Here is a 25,351-nt window from a genome sequence, read left to right on the forward strand (position 1 = left end):
AGAATCCGCTATTTGTGCCTGAGAACAGCGGAGGGGAGGTGAAGTAAAGTGGTAAATCATTCACCTGCTGCCTCCGCGGCTCGGGACAGTTCCTGTCATCGGAGCTTCACCAGCGTCAAGTTAGCCGCGATTAGAAACACGACTTCCGGTTGTGACTTTCAAGATAAAAGCCCTACTGTGAGCGGCTTTGATAAATACTAGATTTTACCCTTAGATTTACTTATTTGAATTTTAACTATCATGATGGCAATTTTTTTCAACAGGCATCACGACATAAGCTGACCATGCACCATAAGGATGTGTTCACACTCGTCTGCATTTTTATTTTTACAAATTCTACTGATAATATGAAAAATTGAATTTATCACCAATTGGGGTTTCTAAGGAAGTATCTATTATCTATTTACTATCATCCTTATGAATCGCCATGCAAATTCGAAGAGTGCTGAAAACTGCGATTCATAGGGGCTGGACACCAGGCTAGTTTGTGTTTTGTTTGGCCACAGCAGACAGATGTGACTACTCAGAAGACTGCTCACACTTGCTCTGGTGATGGAGGCAGAGGAGCCAATCAGCTGCATGTGTCACACCAAACCCTGCCTCCTCGTCATTGTAATAAGTAAGCAGTTGATGTCATACATGCTCCTTTAAAAAGTTAAACTTTTCTCAACTTTAGAGTTAGGTCTGCTCTGACATAAAATATGCAATGTGCAGCACTTCTTCCAAAGCTTCTGCTTCTGCTATTTAATGCATCGATTCCATTGAACAATTTGATACTACTCTGTTGTTCTGTACACTCCAATACTTTTCCAGACTTTCCAAAGTCACACATTTTACACCTTTATTCTGAAGGCAACATCGCCCGACATCCGGTATCAGTCTGGCTGTCCCTGCCTTGGCTTGACGCTGCCGCCGAGGAGCTTACCTGATCCTTCCCTTCCCACCATGCACCGCGGCACCGGGCTGGCTGGGGTGGCCATCTATCTGCCGGTGTGATGAACTGCGGACAGTCGGCGGCGGATTAGAAACCGTTTGGTCTGGAGCCTCGTGCTCCAAACTAACAGAGAGGGTGCTGTTCACCAAAGTCTGTGTTTTATTTCCCCCTCATGCAAAATTCTCTTCTCTTCTCTTCTCTTCTCGATTAGAGGGCTTGGGTTAGGGAACAATGACGTAATGTAATGTAATTATAAGTGAACATATGGCAACTATTTATGCATTAAACAAAACAATGCATATGGGGCAGCATGCCTATGTAGGTGACCAAGCAGATTAGTAGGATGGTGTGTGTGTGCCTGCGTTTGTATACTGTCTGTTTCTTTGTTGTTGTTTCTATTGTGTTGTTGTTGTTTTTTTTCTATTTTTGTAGTCTTTGTGGTCTTATTGTCTGGTCTTGTTTCCATGCTGCAGGATCATTTGCCCTTTTGGGACAAATACAGAAACTTGTTTCTGTGCATCTTTATATGTGATTTGTGTTTTTCAGTGTCTTATATATCAGCTGGTGTAAGACAGATTCTCCAAACAGAGAAAAAAACAATCATCATGAGGCAAAACCAGCTTTTTGCATGAATATGCAAATCAAATTGCAACAGCCACAGTTTAATACTCTGCTCTTTGTCTCAGAGTTACTATAGGGTGTGTATGTGTGTAACAGAGTTGTTTTGACATGTATAATTACACTAAACCTATTTGTATACCTGACAGTTTTCTTTTACCTCCACTTCTGCTGTCATGCTACAGTATGTACAGTAAGAGCCCCACCTCCTGCACCCCTCCTTCTCCTAGCCCCATAAACTTCCTGTCCCCCCTTCACCTCTCCCCTTTTGCTGTGTTCCCCTATGGGAGAGGTGGGTGTCATTTTTCCTCCCGTATTATCGCCATCCATCTTATAATTTCTTATCATCCATATTTCTATTTTTGTGATCCATAATGTCATAAAGTCTGGATGCATCTATTAGTTTATAGATTGACATTTATTGGCCATTATATAAAGTTGTATTTAATTTACGGAATCTGCTAGCTAAAAACTCAATGAGTTAAGCTAACATTCCCTTTTTTTTCCGTCATTAATTTCATTTGTGTAGGAGCTGGAGTGACATATTCACAGGGAGGATTTGTTTTGTTTTATCTCATGTCAGGTATGTTTACTGTGTTTTATTTTATATATATATTTTTAAGTTTAGCAGTACCGCAGTATGTTTGTATAGCGTCATGCGGTAGTTTAGGCCACAATCCTGTGGTGACGTTAGCTCGCCCTTTTGCTGTGTTCCCCTATGGGAGAGGAGCTGGAGTGACATATTCACAGGGAGGATTTGTTTTGTTTTATCTCATGTCAGAATAAACGGACGTCAGGTCCAAAGACATCCTGGTTTTGGGTCCCTCACTCACCTACAACACAACGCAGAAATTCACCGGTTACATGTGTGTTTGTGCATGCTTCTGTGTGTAAGTAACCAACCAATCAGATTAATTGGGTGGTCTGTGTGTGTGTGTGTGTGTGTGTGTGTGTGTGACCCACAGGTCACAGAGACCCAGTGTTAGCAGCATTAATGCAGCATTAGCTAATCCGGTGGAGGTGCAGGGGTTTAGGAAACAATCAACTTGAGTTACATTAACACTTCATTACTGCAGCAGTTAGCTGGAGTCAGAGGGCCGAGGCTCAGCAGCTTAGCATGGAGGAACACAAACACACAGGATCTAAAGGAGTAGGGGATGTATGTGTGTGTGTGTGTGTGTGTGTGTGTGTGTGTGTGGAGGGGAGTGGGGTGGGGGTTAACAACCTGCCTGCAGAGGAACACAGGGAGATTGTTTTGATGAATTTCAATGGAGAGATCAATTAATAATGAGTATTTGTTTACCTCATTTACATTTTAAGTGGTAAATCGACGTGTTCTATCCTTTTTTTTTAATTTTTTTTTATTTAGTCTCCATCTTTGTTGCTCAGCCTCATTGCTGTGGTGTTTTTGCACTGCACTTCCCACAGATCACCTGTCAATCAAACAGTGTGGGCGGAGCTTGGATTTTCTGTTTTTTCTGTATTACTTCAGTCGGTGATGGCGAGTAACGGAAATTTCTTTATATGAAAATGCCATCTTACATTTAGCTGAGAACAGAGGGGGAGAGAGAGTAAAATTAGTGAGAGGGATGGCAGAGGCGACTATCAGAAACAATGAGCTGGAAATTCAGAGAGAGGGAGACAGAGAGCAACTCAGGCAAGAGGGAGTGTCCAGAGAGAGAGTACTGTGTGTGTGTGTGTGTGTGTGTGTGTGTGTGTGCGTGTGCTTTTGCATGTGCCTGTGTGTGACAGTTATACGAGCGGTGGATGGACGGCTCAGCTGTTGGGTCGGTAGCAGCAGCAGCAGCAGCAGGACCGGCCATATAAGGTCAGGGTCCTTTAGGGAACTCCTCCCCCTGCAGACCCCATGTCCGCCTGCGGGTCAAAGGATGGATCGGGGTCAGGGGGTCAAATGATCAGGTTCTTATGAGTTGCTGTGCAGTAAAATCTGTCATGGAGAAAGTTTAAAGTTGTGACACGGACTCCTGTTGAAAAGTGCCAAGCTTGTCCCTCTTTGATTGAATGAATAAGAGCGTTAGGCTACAAAAGAAAAACAACGTTTGGGAGTTCCTGTGATACTACGAGTGTTTTTGTATAGTGTTTTTGTTAGAAAAAGATTTTCTCTTTTGGGACAAGCACTTCAGTGTCTTTACAGCGACTTAAAGCTGCACTAGGAAGGTTTTAATGAAAAAGTTAATCCAAAATCACAAAGTTCATCCTAAACCCTAAAGGGGGGATGCAATACATGCCCCATTCCCACTGACTGAAACCCTGTATTTACCCAAATTAAGATGCCCTACTTTCCCAAATTCAATTTTGCTGTCAGCTAGCTACTGGAATCTAGCCTAGCTAGTAGCTAACTAGCTAGTTAGCTAGCTAACTTCCCTGCTAAATTCAAGCAGTCATTGCAGTTGTTGTTCCTGAGATTGCTGTTAGGTCTATCCTCACTTATGTGTTGAAGTAAAGAGTTTCCCACCCTGAGTGTTCAAAATGGCCGCCTTGGGATTACTTCTTGCTGCCGTTTGGAGCCGCCAAAGTGCAAAGTTGCCTTGTGCAACTTTAAGTAGTTTAGTAGTAGTTTTAATGGCATAAACTGAGTTATAACTTTCCAGGATTAACTGGGGGAGTTATCAATAACATGAGTCTTTTTAAAAAAAATATTGTCCAAAATGTGGCCCTAACTTGTGATATCTATTGGATGCGTGTCTGTGCACTGAACCCAAAAGATAAGAAACACTTTCCATTTGGAGGATGTTTTAATACACACCTTGCAGTTTGAAGGTGTTCTCAGTGGGAATCAAACCGTTTCCCCTGGCAGTGTTAGTGCCTTGTTCTTTCTTTATATCTCTATTAGTCTTTATTAGAGTTATTCAGAGCCACAAAATATCCCCCCATAAAACTCAAAACTCAAACTCAAACTGGGTCAAAGTTCATTCACTCATCACCCCCTGACCCTGCTGCAGCAAACAGAACCGCTTTATCTGTTCATCTGCTGCCATGAAAACATTTATATTCTCTGCTGAGCCGGTGTAGATAGCACACAACATGCTGCACTTGTCATTATCAGAGTCAATTAGAAAGCACCACCACCCTTCCTTCAGTCTTTTAAATCCATTTTTATAAAAATTCATTTTTGAAATAACTCTCAGTCTCTTAAGTATTTGTTCTTATTTAGTATTTATTAATCTATTATTCACAAAGTTTTATGTAATTTCTTATATATTGTCCTTTAATGCTCTGTAAAGTGCTTTGTAAACTTTGTAAACTCTGTTTTTGAAAGCTGCTATATAAATAAAGTTTATTATAATGTGTTATCCCCTGGGATGTATATTTATTATTTCCCCATCAATCAATCAATCAATCAATTAATCAATCAATCAATCAGTCAGTCAGTCATGGGAATTTGCCATCTGATTTTGCTGTAATCATTGAAGCAAAACCTATCATTCCCTCTGTTGTGAGGTTTTTGTCTTAGCTCCGCCCCCCAGATGACTCAGCATTGTCTTAGCTCCGCCCCCAGATGACTCAGTATTGAAACCCTTGAATCCAGTGAGACAGCTGACTATCATGATTGAATTATCGCTCTCCTTTATTTTGTTGTCACCTCAGAGTGAGAGCTGTTCTGAACGTCCCATTGCCTCTCATTACAGTGTCAACGTTAAAAATAGAAGCATCTTGACTGTGCATGTTTAATTATTTATTTACCTAATCGCCCCGCTGCTTAATAGATAATCCACTGAATATCAGTTTCTCTGACTGGAGGGGCCTGGATTTAACCTGCTGGGTGTATATAAGGTAAAGCCGGGCCGGTAGTGTGTGTGTGTGTGTGTGTGTGTGTGTGTGTGAGTGAGTGAGAGTGAGAGTGAGAAAGAAACAGAAAGTGAGAGACTAAGGGGAGACAAAGAAAGAAAGAAAGAAAGAAAGTAGTATATCTTCCCATAGTGCATCCTCTGTGAGGCTTTAATGGTTGCAAGGTGTGTGTGTGTGTGTGTGTGTGTGTGTGTGTGTTATGTATAAAGCTGCTAATCACAGAGAATGGGATCAATGCAGGAGACAGGAGAGGTGGTGGCACTTCACACCGGCAACACTAGACTGCTGCTGACGCCCAACAGAAAGCCGTCAGTGGGATGGAACGACATGGTGTGGGATACAGCTGGATGTGTGTGTGTGTGTGTGTGTGTGTGTGTGACACATGTACGGGGATAGGCTCAATATGCTGCACAGGTGTGAATAGTACACATAACTGCATGAACGTGATGCAGACACACACAGTCACAGAATTATGCAACACACACACACACACACATACACACACACACACACACACACATGCAGAAGAGGAGAGCTCAGTAGGTTTAAACTGTTACATATCCATGTCACATAGTGTAAAACGTCATTAAGCTGACTTGGTCAACAACCCATTGATGAAAAATTAGGCAACACCATACAGGAATGAATGAATGAATGAATGTGCAAACAGCCATGTTTTGCACAAACAGTACAAAAATTTATTGATTAATTTATTAATAATAATCACAGAAAGTGCAAATTTCATACAAATCTCCATAATTGCCTGAACAATTTTCTTGACAAATTTCAATACAATATAACGCACCATTGGTGAGATATGAGTCCAAATAGCATGGCGATTAATTTAATCAATTAATAATAGTTATTACAATCATAAACATATCAAAATCAATAGAGTTCTTCCTCTAGGGGTCATCAGTGTCCATACCAAATTTGAAAAGATTCTTATAAAAACTGTTCAAGTTATCGTGTTCACACAAAGGTTCTGCGGTGGACTTGGCTGGGGTGAATCCATAATATATATGTATATATAATTAAATAAATCTAATATATAAATATATATAAATCTACTTTTTACTTTTACTTCAGTAGATTTTTACACCAGTGCTTTAACTTCTAATGAAGTAAAATATCAGTAAAGTAACAGTACTTCTACTGGAGTAGGACATTCTAGCACTCCTTCCACCACTGCTGGAATTAGCTGCTGTTAAACCTCAGGTATCGTGTGCACACTTCCCCTGCTGGTCATGGATCAAATCTCACCAAAACCCACCACTTCCCTCCTGCTGCATCTCCCTCACTCTGTCTCCCGCTCAGCCTTCCTCCTGTCTCAGGCTCAGGTGGACGGACAGAGGGATGGAGGGAGCGATGGACAGACTGACAGCTGAGTCGGGGGAATTCAATCGGGCGAGCTGGCACTGGAGATCGGAGGACCTGGAGGGGCGGCACTAAACATAGCAGCACCCGGTTCACCCTCCTCCACCCCCACCCCCCACGCACCCGCCCGTTGCCCGTCGCCCCGAGTTACTTGACTGACTCACGTTTCAATGGAAGCGCACAGAACACAGAGAAAACTGCCAGTTTCCTAAGACATGATCCAAAAATAATATATATGTAATCTGTGTGCTACTCAGAAATAGAATGGCTTTTGTCATTCTGTGTAGCTCAGTGGGTGATCACCGGTCCTGGCACTGCAAAAGCTAGGAGTTATTTTCAGATATTTGCCCACCAAATAGGCTAGATCAAACCGTGTTATTAATTTAAATAACCAGTATGAGAATACAACACTCAAAGCTGTGGAGCCTGGAATGAGCTTTCATCTCTCTCATATTTCTGGTCCTATTTTTGGTTGAATAAATCCCTCCACTTAGTGTTCATTGTCCATTGCTTATGATATTGTCTTACAGATTACAGTGACTGTGGAAGGTTACGATGATAAATGTGTATTATTGACTTTAAGCACCATGCCGACCCTTAGTGGTGCAGTGGGGTGTGTTTTTCCATCAGGTTGTGTTGTGTGCAGTATTTGGTTCAGTGCAAGTACAGTATGTGATAAGTGTGCATTAAAGGGTGATGGTACCCCCAGTTTCAGCTTCTCTCCACTTACCCCGCTAGTTTGAAAATTGCAAAGCATTGGATGGTGAGAGCAGCGGTGGAGGGGGAGAGGGTCAGGGGGAAGGGCAAAAAAATCAATCTGATTATGTTTGACACTACGAAACATCCAATGGTGTTCACCTACTTGACAATTGTCAGTAGCATTGGCAGTTCAACAAACAGTATGCACTTACATGTGGAGGTAATGCCTAGTTTTATTGTCTTCTACCTCAAACAACATCTAGATATCAGTTAACATCTCAAAAAATATGCTTCAGTGTTTCGGATCCCTCTAACGGGGCATCAAGTCAGCTATGACTTTTCATTCTCATCTCTACTGGTGACCAGTAGGAATTGCAGGAACACTGATAGAACTTGTCTCCTCCTACAAGTCTCTCATCCCATCCCGTCCCCTTTGAATGACGGTGGCCTGTAAATGACAGAAACAATAAAGTCACATTTTCACGATAGAGAGGAGTAAGCTAGCTAATCAGAGCAGACATCCAACTGAAGCAGCTAGTGAAGAGGTAATACAAATACATCACCATTGTAAATACTGCAATAATAAAACTGCTTCATCATTTGCGTTTTTTTGACTTGAGGACGAGGCTTTTTAGCCTTTGTAGCCAAAATATCTTTCAACACTTTTAAGAAGTTGAAAATGTATGAAGGTGGAGGGGGGTTGGGAGCGTCTTGAAATTAATCATTGGTATTGATCAACAACGATTACGATCATTTTGGGCTATGGAGCAGGAATTATCTTACCTATTACCCTTGTAAGGTACCCAAACATATTTGGCACTGGCCTACATTCAAAGGCTGCTGGCAGCAAACACAGCTGCTCAGTTTTCCTATGGAAAAACCAAATGGGTGCTGGTAGAGTCCAAGGCCTGTATATACTGACACTTACAGTATATATGGGCCTGCTTCTAGTCGTTTCTCCATGTAATCCTTTCCTGGTGGAGAAACAGATTCCTCTCACTTTTCGTGCACGGAATCACATTACTTGCATTTGAAGACATGAGAGCAGGCCAGCTGCAACTGATTCAGCCAAAGTGTTTGAAACACGTCAATGGAGTGAACAAATTGCATATAAATTGGAAATTTGGGATGTAGTATAGTACCATAACGTATTACAACACCAGTGATTCATAGAGTGCAGTGCAGGCTACAAACCTCACTTCCCATTGGCCTAAAAACACGATCGCTCCCTGCTCTTTCCATCCCACCCCTTTTCACCGTGTGTCAAACTTAACACAGAGTCACACACGTCGACAGAGTCACCTTACAAATGCCTGGGTCTATTTGTGGGCTCCTCAAGCTGCTAACATGTTTCGTCCCTGCTCTGCCTCTGGGTCCAGGTCATGTGTGAGGAATCCAAAGAAGGCGTGAGCGTCCTGGATCTGAAGCTTCCTGTGGCCTGCCGTCCTGTCTCGCTTTCAAAGAGGCTCTTATTCACCCTTGAGTATTGTAGTTGGGGAGTTCGGGGCTGATTTTGGCAGACTGCAGAATTAAAACGACGTCGCTTTCCTCACCACCAGTTTATGTTTAAAACACAAATGTTGTGTCTGTGAAAGATGGTTTTGTGAAAAAGACCTCCATCTTTTGAACTGTAGTCACTCTCAAAAGGATGTGTCACTTTTCAGCTTTCACCTTCAACCCACTGCATCTTTTGTTACTAATAAATCGTTAGTTGCGACAAAATTAACACAAGATATATAATCCATAATTTCTGTGGATAAATGGATATCTTTAGAATGTGCTGCTCACTTCATTACCGCCTATTGATTTGGATTCAAACCACAGAACCCGAATGAATAGAACCCTCCCTCCACTATTTACCATGCTAACTTCGCTAGTACAGCATAAAATGGCAATTATGGAATTTTAAGGGTTAGTTGCTATGGTGACAATGCAAGTCTGGGCTTAAGGCTATAAAGTGCGTCACACTTGCTTGAGAACTGTGCAGATGAGTTAGCAAACTGTCAAAACTCAACTGAATGCTAACGTTAGCGACGAAGCTAACGTAGCTTTATCAAAGACTGTACTTCTCTCTCTATCTCTTCTAGTCAACAGTAGCCTGTTAGCAATCTACCTGGCAGCAAGGAAACAGAGAAGCTGCTTTGGTTCTTGCTGTAAAACATTTCCTCTCAGCAACTTGTCGTAAGTCAGTTTATACGGAAGCTAGCCAACGGTTCACATAAAAATGGCCGCCGCTCCGACCATCATGGAACACTGATTTGACTGGGAATGGTCGACTGTTCTATCCATTTAAGTTCTGTGGTTCAAACTCCTCCACATCCTATAGATTATGCCTCTTTCTGACTGATTTATATGGTGGCCAAGATGTGTCGAACAAACTGCATGTCCAAAATGCTTTGCAAATTCAAAAAACAAGCGCAATAATAGTCCGCCGGCAATAATAGACGGCCCGTTTCATTGTCAACATCCGTTGTTGCTCACTTCCGTTGTTATGTTGTGGCTTTTGCATTTGTGTTGTGATTTTTGCATTTGTGCTTTCCGTTAATGCCCTTGTGTTTTTCAATTTTGTGTTTTGCAAAGTGTTTTGGATATGCAGTTCGTTCGACACGTCTCGGCCACCTTAGATTTCTATGATGTAAATAAAATCATCTCTAATGTGCTCCAGTGGAAGCAGTCAGTGTCCAAGACTGTGGCTGTTCCTGGCAGCTCCCATGTGTGAATGTGTGAATGCATGTAACCCTCAAATATGTCGTCAGGCCGTCGCTGTAAATAAGAGGGAGTTCTCAGTCAGCTTGCCAGCAGGCTAAATGAGGATTAATACCTAAAAGAATAAAAACTATATGCGTGTCTCAGTGGGTCATTCCTGACTTCCCGCTGACAAAGGTTTGGTTTAAACTGTGTGATCCAGGGATCAGGGTGCAGAACAGCTGCAAGCCAGAACTTGATAAAAACACAACAAGTAACCTGGGAAATATACAGTAACTCTACAATTATGAAGTCACAGAAAACAATGTTAACATTGAAATAAAAATTGTCTTGCATGCTTCAAAACTATATAAAGAACTTGTAGCTCAGCAGATGTACAGTGTTCTCATGCTTTCTCACACACATGATGCATCCTGGTTAACATATATAGAACACTGACATAAACACACGAGACGTATTAATGACATACACAAACATAAATTATATGATCATGTGTATACATAGACAAACATGCATGCACGGATGCATGTATGAACACACACACACACACACACACACACACACACACACACACACAGTGCCAACTCTGCCCCCATTTGCCTGGTGGAACAGCTGCATTTGTGTAAAGCCCTCCTTCCCCCTTCCTCTCTCCTCCTATCTGAACCCCGCCCACAATCACACACACACACACACACACACACATGCACACGCACGCACACACACACACACACATCCTCACCTCCTCCATGCAGTCTCATATGAACCCCAGGATGAGTACCTGCCACCTCAATACTAGCTAGTGGTGATTGGAATATAGTAACAGTTGAATTTACAGGTGTTTATTTTTAAAAGTGTGTTTTCAATATAATAAACATCAAACACAATAAAACATCAGAAAATTACATCATATTTAATATCATATAATTAAATATACAATTGCCCATAAAGTAGTCAACCCCCTAAATTATTTGCATATTTATTTTGCATCTTTATTATTTCCAGCTCTGATTATAATAGTTACCATGCACTCACAATGTGCTTATAATGGGGTTTCAATGCGTTTATAATGCCTTATGAAAATCACTTATCAAGTAAAGTGTTACCATTGAAGAGAAACAGTCCATGGCACTCTTCACTTAGAAAAAAAGTTAAAAGGCCTGTATTTTAGTGGTTAATGCATGGCATTACAGATTAAAAGTTGCACAGGTTTTTTAACTTTTCTAAGAGAAGAGTAGCTTGGATTTCTCTCTCTTCATTGCCCTTTGACTCTGAACACCCCAACTTCCAATAAGCACCTCTCGGCAAATGTACTGAAGCCAAGGCAGCGTTCCTCCTCTGGGCCAATGTAAAGTGTTGAACTGAACTGAATATAAATCCTGAACTCCACGCTGTTCTCCACCATCCTCTCCGGTCTCCTGCTCTCTCACCTCCTTCTCTCCTCCCCGCTTCACACCCTGTTCCTGGTTACATAACTGTCCTTGCTGCCTGTTGCCCCCGGGGCAGCTGCAGGGCTCTGGGGCCGTTCGGCTCTGGGGGGTGACGGGTGGGGGAATGGTGTGTGTTGGGGGTGGGGGGAGGGGTGGCGATACAGTGACAGTCTAAACTGGGAGCCTGGATCGATGCCAGAGCAGCATACGAGCTAGAGAACTAACTGGTCTGAATGGGCAGAAGACACACACAGCACATATTGCACTTCAGTCAGCAAGACCTTTGAGGTTCATTGACAGGGGTTTTAGAAGTGGAGGGTAAACCTACCTGCACTCAAAACTTTAACCAGTTTTCCTTGTGAAAATAGAGTTTACTCACATTTTTAGCCTATAAATCTTTATGATACCAATTCATAGTAATTTATATGGTATTTAGATTTGTGTCAGACATATTGAAGTAGTGACATGAATAAATACCACTCTGAAGATATCATTTTTTTTTATATTGGTGGGGTTTTGTATTACAGTGATCACTGAATGGATTTCATAGTTTACTCAGCTACTGATTTGCCATTACATCACTGATCACAAGGTTTTGGCAGATAACAAGGCCAGTGTGTCACTATTGCAGAATGTAGGCCAGTTTCTGGTCGTATTGGTTGGCCTGAGGCCAGACAGCACATACTGCCCTTCAGTCAGACAGATATTTCACAGGGAACATGCTAGATAAAAGGTCAAGCATGCATCCCTGTTAGAGCGTAAGGTTTTTATGCCTGAGCCCAGCGACACTGGACTTGCTCTGTTTGGAATGGGTTGGACTGAATTTCTCCCATAATGCTGCAAGTTTTAGTTGGATTTGGGCTCAAAAACATACTTTCAAGTTTTTATAAGCAGATAGCAACACTGGGCTTAAGTTGTGTTTGGGTTTACAAAAAGCTACACTTCTTGAGCTCTGTTCAGCTTTGGATAGAAATTTGATGGGTTCAGATCAGGCCAGACTCAACATTTTCAGCTCCCATCAGGCTCTAATCCTTGTGCCCTTTTCATTCCCCTTCCTCTTCTAAGACTCTTCCTCTTCCTGCTGTACTCCCTCATCTGTTCTTACTGTGCTTCCCTGCCCTTCACACTAGAGACTGTGTGGGAGAACGCATTGGCTGAAGTGCTTGTATGTGTGTGGTTGCATATATCATTTTAGGCATTTCACCGACACACACACCAGTGACAACTGTTTTGTAATAATTAAGTGTGTGTGTGATTGTGTGTTCATGCATATGTGTGCGTGGGTGCGTGTGGTGTGTGTGCCTGCAGCATGGGTGAGAGACATGCAGGGACATGGAGAGAGACTAATTTGGTAAGTCGTGTTCGTGGACAGGCAGGCCACAGCTGTGAAACTGGACCCTGGGTATTGATTTAGAGCAAAGGAACTGAGACTCGGAGTTGCTCTCCTATCCCTTCGTCAGTCATCTGCAAATTTGTAGTTACAAAAGCAAGCTGAAAGGCTGGAACTTATGCAACCACAAATACATGCACAAACCTATTCTACTTGTGCCACGGTCCAGTATGCACTGTGTTACCATGCAAGGCCTATATATCTCTGGACCAGAACAATCAACACAAATTCCTGTACACTGATTGTCTTTGGTGAATTACATGATTATGACTCTGACAAACAGTCATTTAGACAGCCACCCATCCAACACACTCTTCACACTTATTTGTCTAATCATTTTTGATAGCAGGACTCAATTATCAAAATTTGTAGTAGTGTTCTCAAACAGATACTTGTGTTAATCCAATAACCAACATATCTGCTTTACTGGCATTGGGAGTAGGAAGTTTAGGGACATCCATCGTTTGACTTTGGATAGGACAGGTGCACCTCAAAGTTTAGGAATTGGGAGCGGCCATTTGGTTTAATGGGCATATAGAGTTGAATGTCGTCAGCATAGCAATGAAAATTAATTCCAAATTTACTGAGATAGTTTTAGTGAGAGGTAGATAGAGAATAGCAAAGGGCCCAGAACAGAGCCTTGTGGCACACCAAAGTCCACATTACATCATCTACTATCACTCAGCATAGTGTATGCTAAAGTGTTAGCGTGGATCATTGGAGTGAACGATCTCCCGGGGACAAATGGATAATTTTATGTTTGCTTAAGGGATAAGCTGACCAATAGGCAGACCTCCCAAAAACCTAGTGTATTCCTTTAAAAGAGTGTCTTAATTGTTATTTCAATGTCCTGTTTTAGCCTGGTATATTTTAGGGACGATTGATCTGTTGCTACCCCGAGTTTCTGCATGGACCTTACGTAACTAGCATGAAATCTGAATAATACGGGACCTTTAATTGAAATCTCAGTTCTCTGTTGCAGCCTGGTGTGTTTTGGGGAAGCCTGGATCTTATGTAACAGGAGCTCTGTTTGCTGTTTCTGTCTGCGTCACTGTCTCTCTCAGCCCCACCCCAGGGTTTCTACTCTGTCACATGATGTGTGTGTGATTTAATATCTGTCTGCGGGTAGATTACTGAAGTCTATCACGTTACTAGTTGGGGGTAATGATGCTGGCACCTGTACAACATGGAGCAGGGCTCAGGGTCTTACAATTGGAGCCAGGTCTGATCCTGGGAGTACGGCCTCTTGTGAGGCCCGAACCTGACTAGAGCCCCAAATTTTCTCGCATTATTGCTAAAAATAGTATTTTTCAATCATATTTTTGACCCCGAGTTGAACCCAAACCCGAGAAATTATGTGAAAAATTTAAATCAACTCATTAAAGGTCATCAAAACCCTCATGAAAAGACCAGCATGAATTCATTTTGTTTTGTCACACTGTAGATAAAACAGAAATCTTAATTCAGTTGTGATTTTGCTTGTCATTGTCGTTGATTGTTTTTGTTTGATGGGTGGTTTGTTTCTTTCCACTACTTTTCACCAATTTCTAATTTTTGGAGAGCATCTTTCTGTGTACTTTTATCATATGTTATCATAGCGTTTCTTCTCCATGTGTCTTCATGTTTTACCACTCTGCAAATCCTATAAACTGAACTGTTACTGTCACTGCTATGGCTGTACGCTGCTGTGTAGCTGTTGATAAAGACTCACTATAACAGTGTGTGTTCAACATGCTGTCTGTCATGACATAACAGCTGTGTCTTTAAGACTCCTGCTAGAAATAGATACAAAGCCATATTAACCTGAAATAAGTCAGCCAGGAGGTTGATTGCACTGACGGACTAGCTGGTACAGAACCTCTTCATTCAAACTCCAGAAACACACTCCAAAAACTCTACACTCTTTCACAAATACACACACATGTACAGACATATACATATGCACCCATGCTCACAAACACATTGAAAGGCAAAAGCACACACGCACACACAGTGAAAATTGTAAACATATTTCTCTACTTTTTGCATTTTTATGGACTGTAGTGACTGTGACTGAGTGGTTATCCTCAATAATAGAAAATAAAACAAAAACATAGGGAAAGAGGTCTGTTGAACACACACACACACACACACACACACACAAGGAGCGGATGATGTGAATTGTCGTATCTTCACACCTTCTCCTCTCTACTCAGACTTATATAAAGCGACACTGGCATTTACTTTTGCCCTCTTCTGACTTCCCCTGCCTCTTGAGGCTGGACAGCCTATCACTATGCATCATCACATGACATTTTACACAAGGGGTGGCAACACATATCTGAAATGGCGGTGTGTGCTTGTGCAGAGACACACACACACACAGACACATCCACTTAGTAAATTGGTAGATGAGAGGGCCACAGCTCTAATGAAATATGATCTATAATCTTAACATTATGTTGATGTAATTCAAGACAAAGTGGTTATTTTATCTCCTGAAGCCCGATGGTAGACCACCGGTTATTTTAATTCCCCAAGCTGCACCTTCGTCAACTCACTGAGGACGATTATGAAACTCCCCATGGAGGAGGCTGGGTGTGCACATATATGCACCAAGTGTACAAAATATTAGGACTTCCTGTTCCTGATCAACTGACCATGTGAAAACTACGATCCCTACCTGATTTAAGCTATTAGATCCTCTTCAGTCATAAGTGGAGAGAAGAAGTTAAAGGAGGATTTTTATGTCCTGTCATCATGGTGCATGTCTGTCTGTGTGTAGACACATTCTTGTGAACACAATAACTCAAGAACAATACATGATAGAACCTTCATACTTACAACATATGTTCCCCCTATGGAGCAGATGATCTGAGTAGATTTTGGAGCACCTTGCTGCATAAAATTTGCATATTAATGAGAAAAAACTGACTGAATTTCTTGAAAATACTGCAATTCCATAATGCTTTAAGCTACTACTATTAATACTGCCCATGTGTTATGTGAAGACAAGTGTGTTGACATAGAGATATTTGCTAATGAAAGCTTTAATTTGATTAATTAATGGCTTCATTAGCGTAACTGGTTATGTTTAATATATCATGGTGATTATGGCGGGGCATTAGGCAGCTCAAGTGCCTCTTGGTAAGCCTTGAGACAACTGAGACACCAAATATTTTGTATGCTCAATATGTGTGTGTGTGAGTTGTGGTGTGTGTGGGGAAGGGGACGGGGTCCTTGCATGATTATGCTAGAGTCGGGGCAATCGCATTCCAACTAAGTTGAGAAATTGAGAAAAACCTTTCTACGTTTCCTCCCTACCCTTTTTTTATTGACCTAGCATTTCTCCATCATGGTCATTCTGGCTACATAGGAATATTTATTACATCTTCTGTCTGGGCATTTCGGCTTTGACTCTTGTACTGCTTATTGTTGGTTGACGTAATGTTACCGATCTACAAATTTAAGCCTATTCTACTGTTTCACTCACTGGAAGTCGCTCTAGGTAAGATAAGAGCATCGGGTGCATGTCTAAAATGTAAACCTAATGTAACTCTAAGTTCACCACATTGCTATTATCATCTTCTGTGCATTAAATGTATGAGTGTTTGAGAATGCATGTGTCTTTTTTACACTCCTGTCCTGTTACACCCCTGTCCCCTCACACACACACACACACACACACACACACACACACACACACACACACACAGGGCCCCATCACAGAAGGTGAGGGGTTGGGCCAACGCCGGGCCGGCCAGCCACAGCTGTTGCCTCGTCTCTCGTCTCGAGTGTTGTGATGTACGTTCTTGCCTTTTAGAAACTCACCCGGGCATGGAAGACCCCCCGTGACCAATCAGACGAGGGGACCCCGGGCCCGGCCGGCCAATGGGGACGGAGGTCTGGGTATAAATGCTAAAGTCCTTCACCTGGCAGAGTTGGGCTACCCCTACATTTGGTGGACAGGATCTGATCCCGGGATCTGTTACCTCTTTTTTTTCTCCTGAGCAGGTAAAAAAAGAGAGAGCAAAACAATGCTTTAGTCAGCCTTTGTCCATAAATCGAGAGGGAATGATTGTGGTGATGGTGGTGATTTTGGTATAGAAATATGGACAAAACCTTTCCCTGACCAAACCTCCTGAAAAAGAGAGCGCACAAAGAGAGGGGAGATTTTTAAACCAGTTCCCTTTTAGACAAATTCCTCCATTGTTGTACTCTGGAGCACTGAAAACTTTTTGTCTCCTTTTTCCTTTTGGACTCCTCTGCAGTTTTGCACATTTATTTTCCTGATATGGAAACTATGTAAATCTACTTTGATTGTTCTCCTGACCTGTCAGCACACAGTCTAGCCTGAAACCTCTTTTGAAAGGCTTGGTGCTTGTGGTTTGTTGGGATGGACGTGTGTAGCGTTAGTCTGCTGAGAACAGGATGGTAAAGTATATGGCAGTGTACTGTCACAGTTGTGGCTATCTATCAGGAGTTGCTGACGACAGCAGGCCAGGCTTGAAGTGTCTCTTTGAATAGTTTAAGAGCGCTTGATTTAGTCATGGAACTTGTGGAGCCATCAGTGGGACATGCATGCTTGACCTTTTGGTGTGCCAGGTGTCTTCGATCAACTGCACCTCAACTATTTGAAGGATTTGTGACCTCTGTCTGCAGGAGAGAGAGAAATAGATATGATGGCAAGCAGTTGTTACTCTATTCCTGACTCCATGTGTCGACTCTGATTGCTTCTGCAGCTGCAGCTCTGTTGAGTCCAGCTCTACAATTAGAAACTTGCAGTAAAGTCATTTGTGCTTGAGAAGTGAATTTGAGTGAATTGGTGTGTGCTGGAGCGCAGAGTTATTATATTATACAGCAATAAGTTAGTTAAGCTTTTTCCCCCAATTCAATTTAACTTTATTTATCCCTTGTGGGGCAATTTAAAGGACACAATTAGCAACAACGTTTAAAAAACAGAATAACCATATCACATATTTGCGTTTTTATGCTATTTAAGTGTGGGCAGAAGTCAGCAGCCATATGCATACGGCTGAAATTATTATTATTGAAACCATTCTTACTTAAAATTTGTATTGCTTCTGTTACGAAAGTGTTTTTTCTTTGATTGAGGAGGCTGCAGAGTTACACTGAGGCTAAAGGGAGTGAGAGAAGAGAGAAAATCACTGTTGGAGACTGTTGCTTCATGCAGGGGAGGGAGGGGCGCAGGGCGAGCGGGCTATTAGAGTTATTAATAATCTCCGCTGTGAGGGGGAGACAGGTGGTGAGACAGGCAGGAAGAAAGGCATGTAGGCGACACAGCTGTCAGAGAGGCAGAGAGACAGAAAGTGTGCCTGCTGATCAGCTGTGAGGAAGACAGCTGAAGAGAGAGAGAAACAGGGAGAAAGAGGGGGAGAGGGAGAAATAGACAGAGAGAGAAAGAGAGAGAGAGAGACAGGATGAGAAGGTGTCTGCTGGTCACCAGGAGACTCATAGACAAGGCACTTGAGGCACTTGGAGAAACACCTGACAGGACATATGGTATTTTCCGATTGACTATGTTATGTTTGGGTTGCATCGTTACGTCACTGGAAATAACAAATGGACGTCTCACAGCCAGTAAAAACTATTCTTTCAAAAAACATCCCCTCTCCTTTTAGAGTGCTGCTCCCATATTATTCTTCAGCTTTAACAGAACAAGGCGAGAGTAGCTTGTATTTGTGTGTCCATTGTATTGGTTGAATATGTGCATGGACCAAAGCCTGAATTTGCACTATACAAATAGTTTCAACTCTCCTCTCTTATGCTGCAGTTATACCAAATTACTCTACATGCATTGTAGTTGCAATAACAGTGATCCTGTTTCTGAATGCATTAAAGGTAACACCTCCTCTCCTCTCCTCTCCTCTCCTCCCAGACGGAGTAAGAAGTGCAACCATGGCGAAGAACTGCCACAACGATTACAAGATGAAGTTCTCCGCGGATTTGGAGTTCCCCGATCTGTCCCTGCACAACAACCACATGGCCAAGGTACCAATCCCACCCTGACATTGTGCCTTTTAACAAGGCATCACACCTCATTTTCTCAGACAATAAGCACATAGCCGAGGTACAAATCCTATAGTGGTGCTGTACCATTTAGTTAGGTTTTATCCCTCCCAGTATGGTAACATGGCCAAGGTACAAATCCTACAAAGAGCTCTTTTAGCAAGGCATTACTGTTTTCTTGACAGCATATGAGTGTGCTGGGAGAGTTAGAGTTAGAGATTGTTTTGTTTACATTTTATCTGTAGTTTCAAATCTCGGATTAATAATTAGCTCGTATTTCTTTCATTGACATTCTCTCTCTGTTTCCAGAGTGTGAATAGGAGTAGGTTATGTCGCTGTATCATCACTGACTCTGCGTTGTATGTCATGTGCTGTAGGTGCTGACCAAGGACATATACAACAAGCTGAGGGGCAAGTCCACCCCCAGCGGCTTCACCTTGGATGACGTCATCCAGACCGGTGTTGACAACCCTGGTAAGAAGCAGCATGTCATCAGCGTAGAGATAAACACACACCGGCAATGATGGGGCTCGCGTTGTGTATATAAATCCACTGGAACACTAGAGGCGTAGCAACTGAGTGTGTACACCACTGCATACATTTTGAGTATGTTTGGCCTCATTGGGAAACAAAATGCTAACCCTGGCAGTGTTAGCATCAAGCTCTACCCATTAAACTACACAAGACTATTGAGCAAATTTTTACATCCGAGCAGAAATAGAGGTGTAGCCATTTTTCGTTTTTCTCTATTGTTATCATACTATATTATATGGTTATATTATGACTGGGAATTTGTCTTGGGGGGCATTGGTGCAGAGACATATTGACAACATGCAGAAGTAACACATTACATACTGACATATACTAATACAAGGACAACAGGACTTCAAATCTAGTACAAGGGGAAAGTGTGGGATGCACAACAGTCCGCAGACTCTATCCATCACTCCTCAAATATACATAACAGTCTTCAAAGTTTAAACAGCATTGCAGCACAGTGCGTGGAGAGCGGTAAATTGAATTACTCACTAATCCTGGTCCTCCCTCGTGCCCCCAGGCCACCCCTTCATCATGACCGTGGGTTGCGTTGCTGGTGACGAGGAGTCCTACGAGGTCTTCAAGGATCTGCTCGACCCCATCATCTCCGACCGTCATGGCGGATACAAGCCCACCGACAAGCACAAGACCGACCTGAACTTCGAGAACCTGAAGGTACGGAGCGGAGAGGCACATTAGCGCTCACCATATTGTCATAGTTTGGCACATCTTAAAGGGAATACACCAAGTTTTTGGGAGATCGGCCCGTTGGTCAACTTTCTTTAATGAGAACATAGAGACCAAAGTCATCTATCACAGATTATTGGCTCCAGTGCTCCATGCTAACTCTTCAGCATACACAATGTTGAGTGATAGTTGGCCACTAGCATGAAAGTGAGAGAGTGGCAATTTTGTGTCAGAAACTTGTCAAAATATAAGAAATACCTGGGACTACTTTCCCTGTTTACATAGGAAGTGAAGGTGGTGGGCAATTGGACATTGTTTACAGCTAAAAACCACTGCGCAGCGGATGAATACATGGATGCTCACCTGAAATAGTTCCAAAAAAAAAAATCTGGCTACATCAACTATAATGAGTTACTGATAATTATTATTTTTTTTTAATTCATTACTCCACAAGCCATATAATACATTTTTATTACTAAAAGGCCAACCTTGTTAATTTACGCTCTAATTTAATGTGAATTGCCTTCTATCGCTCAACATAGCAAATGCTAAAGTGTTAGCATGATAGCGAACAATCTACCGGGGACACATGGATGATTTTGTTTCTACGTTCTTATCACTTAGTGCAGTGGTTCTCAACATGGGGTATGGGGACCACCAGGGGCCCTTTAAGGGGTTCCAGGGGGTCCGCAGTAAAAACTTCACCATTATTTAATTTACAAGAAGTTAAAACAATTATAGAATGTAGAAGAATGACTTTTTTTTAATCATAATTTCACTGTTATCTCCCTACCTACAACACAGATAATCATGGAATTCTGGACAAAATCATATCTAACAATAAAAATATTCTCAGATTTGGGTCCAAGAGACAAAATCTCATCAAATGGGGGTCTGTGGCTCTAATGTGGACTAAATCAGGGGTCCTTGATATGAAAAAGATTGAGAATCACTGACCAAGTGGGTAAGTAGACCAACAGGCTAACCTCCCAAAAACTCTAACCACTCCTCCACTCTAACCTTGCCTGTTTTTCCACCCCCCCCCTCCCCCCTTCCCTCCCAACAGGGTGGTGACGACCTGGACCCCAACTACGTGCTGTCCAGCCGTGTTCGTACCGGCCGCAGCATCAAGGGATTCACCCTGCCCCCCCACAACAGCCGTGGCGAGCGCAGAGCTGTGCAGAACCTGTCCATTGAGGGTGAATGTCAAACTAATATTCACACTGATCCGGTTCAATCTGCCTCAGAGTCATTACACCATAAACAACACATATGTGTGTAGATAGCAGTGTGCTACTCTCAGAGGTTGAAAGTAACTCATTAAAACTACTCTAGTTACTGTGATTAAATAGATCACCCCAATTTTGGAGGGAGCGTTTGGGAACATTCAAAAATCATATTGATTGGCAATAAGTATTTGTACTTTTTAGAGAGCTATTACTTTTACTTGAGTCATTTTCCACATAGGTCACTAAGAACCACTAATCTCTTAAAATAACATTAATTCACCCCTTAATTCATGCAAAATACCCTTAAATTGTGGAGTTATTAATGGAGGAGACTCCATAAAACCCCCTTAAACACCCCCTTCATTTTTCACTTTCTGATATAATGAAACTTTCAGGGAGACAGGAACTTTCCCTTAATAACTCATTAATAACCCTGTAAACCATGCACACAAAAGGCATAAAAAATCCAATGAATAGATCCCTTAAACACCCATGATAGTAACCCTTACTTTTTTAAAAGCTATATTACTTTGATAATTATGTAATGTTTATGTAATGCAGAAATTCAGGACATTTCAGGGATAAAAATTAAGGGGTTTGGTTTCGTATGGGTAGTCTTCGTTTTTAGCTGAACTCACAGTATCTCTACTTGGGTAGAAACATTTCAGTGCTCTTTACACTTCTGATTAGTCCCAGTTGAGTACACATTTCAACTTTCTTTCTTCCTTCCCTCCCACCAGCTCTGGCCAGTCTGGACGGTGAGTTCAAGGGCAAGTACTACCCCCTGGACGGCATGACCGACGCCGAGCAGGAGCAGCTGATCGCCGATCACTTCCTGTTCGACAAGCCCGTGTCCCCCCTGCTGACCTGCGCCGGTATGGCCCGCGACTGGCCCGACGCCAGAGGCATTTGGTGAGAGACACAGATACACACACACACACACACACACACACACACAGACAGGCCATCACTACAGTTACGCAAGAACAGACAATCTGATTACAAACCAGACTGTATGAGGATTCTCCCTGTTTAGACAGTCGTAAAGAGTTAGAGATCATTTTGTGCATATGTAACACACACACAGACACACACACATACAGTATATATAAGTAAACAGACCACCCCCCCCCCCCGTCTAAAATCTCCCATCTGCCCTTCCCAAGCCCAACCCTTAAAACTTTCACCAGCTGTCTCTTCCCCCATAGCAATAATATCAAAACCCTGATTATTCCTGTTTTCAAACATCTGGTTGAGTGTACCGTGAATACCACAGCACCTCATGTTCAGCTGCAGCCTTCACTGCCTGTAACAGTGGCTTAATGTAATATTCAGTACTAATAATAGGCATTTACATTGCCAGGGTTAGAAGTCTGGTTCCCAATAAGCCACGAATACTACAAATGTATACATTCATAGTACTGTAAAGCATTTTAAGGATAAAAGTGTCCAATTTACTGCCATTTACTGAGTTTTTTTATGTGTTTTTTAACATCCAGCGTTGATGTTTTCACCTTTACTTCCCCTCTGTGTGCATAAATCAAGTGAAATTGACCTGGGTTCTCAACTCCCTCAGGCACAACGAGAACAAGACCTTCCTGGTCTGGGTGAACGAGGAGGATCACCTGCGTGTCATCTCCATGCAGCAGGGAGGCAACATGAAGGAGGTCTTCAGGCGCTTCTGCACCGGCCTGCTGAAGGTATCGCACAAGAGCATGCCTGCATACACACGCAAGCACACACACACACACACACTTTCAAGGGATTCTGGCAAGGACGTTGTCATTATGTTAGTGATATAGCACCCGTGATGTACGCAACTGGCCAAAATTGAAATCCAAAAGCTGCTGATACTGTAGCCCACATATTCCCACATTCAACCCAACTTCTTGAGTTTTACTGCCATTTAGTTTCTATAATCCAATCCCATTTGTTTCTTCATTTTTCATTTACCTCTACTGCACAATCTATATCTTTTCCATTTTTTACATGTGCACCTAAATGAACTCAAACTAAAACCCTTCTTCATCTCGCCTTCCAGATTGAGGAGATCTTCAAGAAGCACAACCACGGCTTCATGTGGAACGAGCATCTCGGCTACGTGCTGACCTGCCCCTCCAACCTGGGAACCGGCCTGCGCGGTGGCGTGCACGTCAAGCTGCCCAAGCTCAGCACACACGCCAAGTTCGAGGAGATCCTGACCAGGCTGCGTCTGCAGAAGCGTGGCACAGGTACGGAAAAACAAAACGGTGACCTGGGTTAGAGAGGCGAGGTGAAGTTAGATGCATCAGGATGAAGGAGGTGAGGTGGCGTGTTATGAGCGAAGTTAGCATTCGTTAGCAAAAGTATGGCAACAAGGTACTGGAAATATACTGAGTGTACAAAATATTAGGGACACATTTGTCTCAAGGCTTGACTCCACCTTTAACTTGTCTACATCTACACCTCTCCTTCAAGACTAAAGTAGAATATGAAAAATTAATATAAGATTCCCCTGGTTAGTCCATTTTATGTATAGGGTAGTATATACTGGGATATCTACATGTATAATATCCACTGAGTTCTACAGGAAGAATATAGAGTTTGGGAATTGACTGGATGTTTCCACCTGTCAACCTCCTTATTACTATTGGCTAATACTGGAGGAAGGGAAGAGGAGGAAAGTAACTAAGTATATTTACTCGAATACTTTACTTAAGTACAATTTTGAGGTAGCCTACTTGTACTTTACTTGAGTATTACCATTTTATGCTACTTTATACTTCTACTCCACTACATTTCAGAGGGAAATATTGTACTTTTTACTCCACTACCTTTATTTGATAACTTAAGTTACTAGTTACTTTGCAGATTCAGATTGTTAATACAAAATATAATCAACTAATAAATTGCGATGTATTATTATAGATTACTGTAAGATACCCAGCAGCATATAAAGTAGTGGAAATCAGCCCCACCTTTTCCAGCTGCAACATTAAAGTGATGCTTACACATTAATGCATCAATAATTATAATTCAATAATATAATATAATATCTGCATAATGAGTACTTTTACTTTTGTTGCTTTGAGTACATTTTGATGCTAATACTTTTGTACTTTTACTTAAGTAACATTTTGAATGCAGGACTTTTACTTGTAACAGAGTATTTTTATACTGTGGTATTTCTACTTTTACTTAAGTAAAATATCTGAGTACTTCTTCCACCACTGGAGTACACACCGCTGCTCTGGACAGAAGCCTAAACCCTTACCCTCCTCTCTCTCCTCTCTCCAGGCGGTGTGGACACAGCCTCCGTGGGCGGTGTGTTCGACATCTCCAACGCTGACCGTCTGGGCTCCTCCGAGGTGGACCAGGTCCAGCTGGTGGTTGACGGTGTCAAGCTGATGGTGGAGATGGAGAAGAAGCTGGAGAAGGGAGAGGCCATCGACGGCATGATCCCCGCCCAGAAGTAAAGCGGACAGACGGGACAGACTACCGATGACTGAATGACTGTCGCTTCTGTGTTTGTTTTTTTTGTATTATAAAAATGAACGGGTAGCCTTGTTGTAAAGTTATTTTACCGGTTTCTGCCGACTGGCTACTTTCTGCTTAACTTCTCTCCGTCAAAAAAAGACACTCCACTTTTCTCTCCGCTTCTTCCTTCCTTTCCTAACTCCTAACTTTTTACTTTCCTGGCTCTTAACCTTACTCATCCTCTCCTTTCCTGCTTTTTTCTTTGTTTCCTCCTTTTCTTATTTTCTGTCACTTTAATCATCTCTCCCCCATTCTCTCTGTAACATCCTGGGATCAACCTACGCATAGTCTGGTCACGGCTATGTGTACGCACCGAAATGACTGAAAACACTTTTTTTGGTTGTAAAATAAAATTGAACAATTAAATCATGCCCCATGTAACAATCAAACCTACTCTCTGATGCTTTTATTG

General features: G+C 42.2%; 1 protein-coding gene across 2 annotated transcripts; it reads left to right on the top strand.

Annotated features, from left to right (window-relative positions):
• The first annotated feature begins 16,890 nt into the window (after nucleotides 1-16,890).
• On the top strand, nucleotides 16,891-25,319 carry LOC139645477 (creatine kinase M-type-like). Of its 2 annotated transcripts, XM_071521196.1 has the most exons (9): nucleotides 16,891-16,954; nucleotides 18,840-18,952; nucleotides 19,348-19,444; nucleotides 20,028-20,182; nucleotides 21,261-21,393; nucleotides 22,164-22,335; nucleotides 23,000-23,123; nucleotides 23,465-23,654; nucleotides 24,700-25,319. In XM_071521196.1, exons 2-9 carry the CDS (start codon nucleotides 18,860-18,862, stop codon nucleotides 24,876-24,878), a joined length of 1,143 nt encoding a protein of 380 aa, XP_071377297.1. In that variant the 5' UTR covers nucleotides 16,891-16,954; nucleotides 18,840-18,859; the 3' UTR covers nucleotides 24,879-25,319. The 2 variants fall into 2 exon arrangements, with proteins under 2 accessions (XP_071377297.1, XP_071377298.1); XM_071521197.1 differs by lacking the exons at nucleotides 16,891-16,954; nucleotides 18,840-18,952 and adding an exon at nucleotides 19,094-19,102.
• The last annotated feature ends 32 nt before the right edge of the window (nucleotides 25,320-25,351 follow it).

The sequence above is a fragment of the Centroberyx affinis genome, unplaced genomic scaffold, assembly GCF_046629955.1.
Source record: "Centroberyx affinis isolate AG114_WGS23_722 - 3 ecotype Tasmania unplaced genomic scaffold, CSIRO-AGI_Caff_v1 ptg000870l_1, whole genome shotgun sequence".
Taxonomy (NCBI): Eukaryota; Metazoa; Chordata; class Actinopteri; order Beryciformes; family Berycidae; genus Centroberyx; species Centroberyx affinis.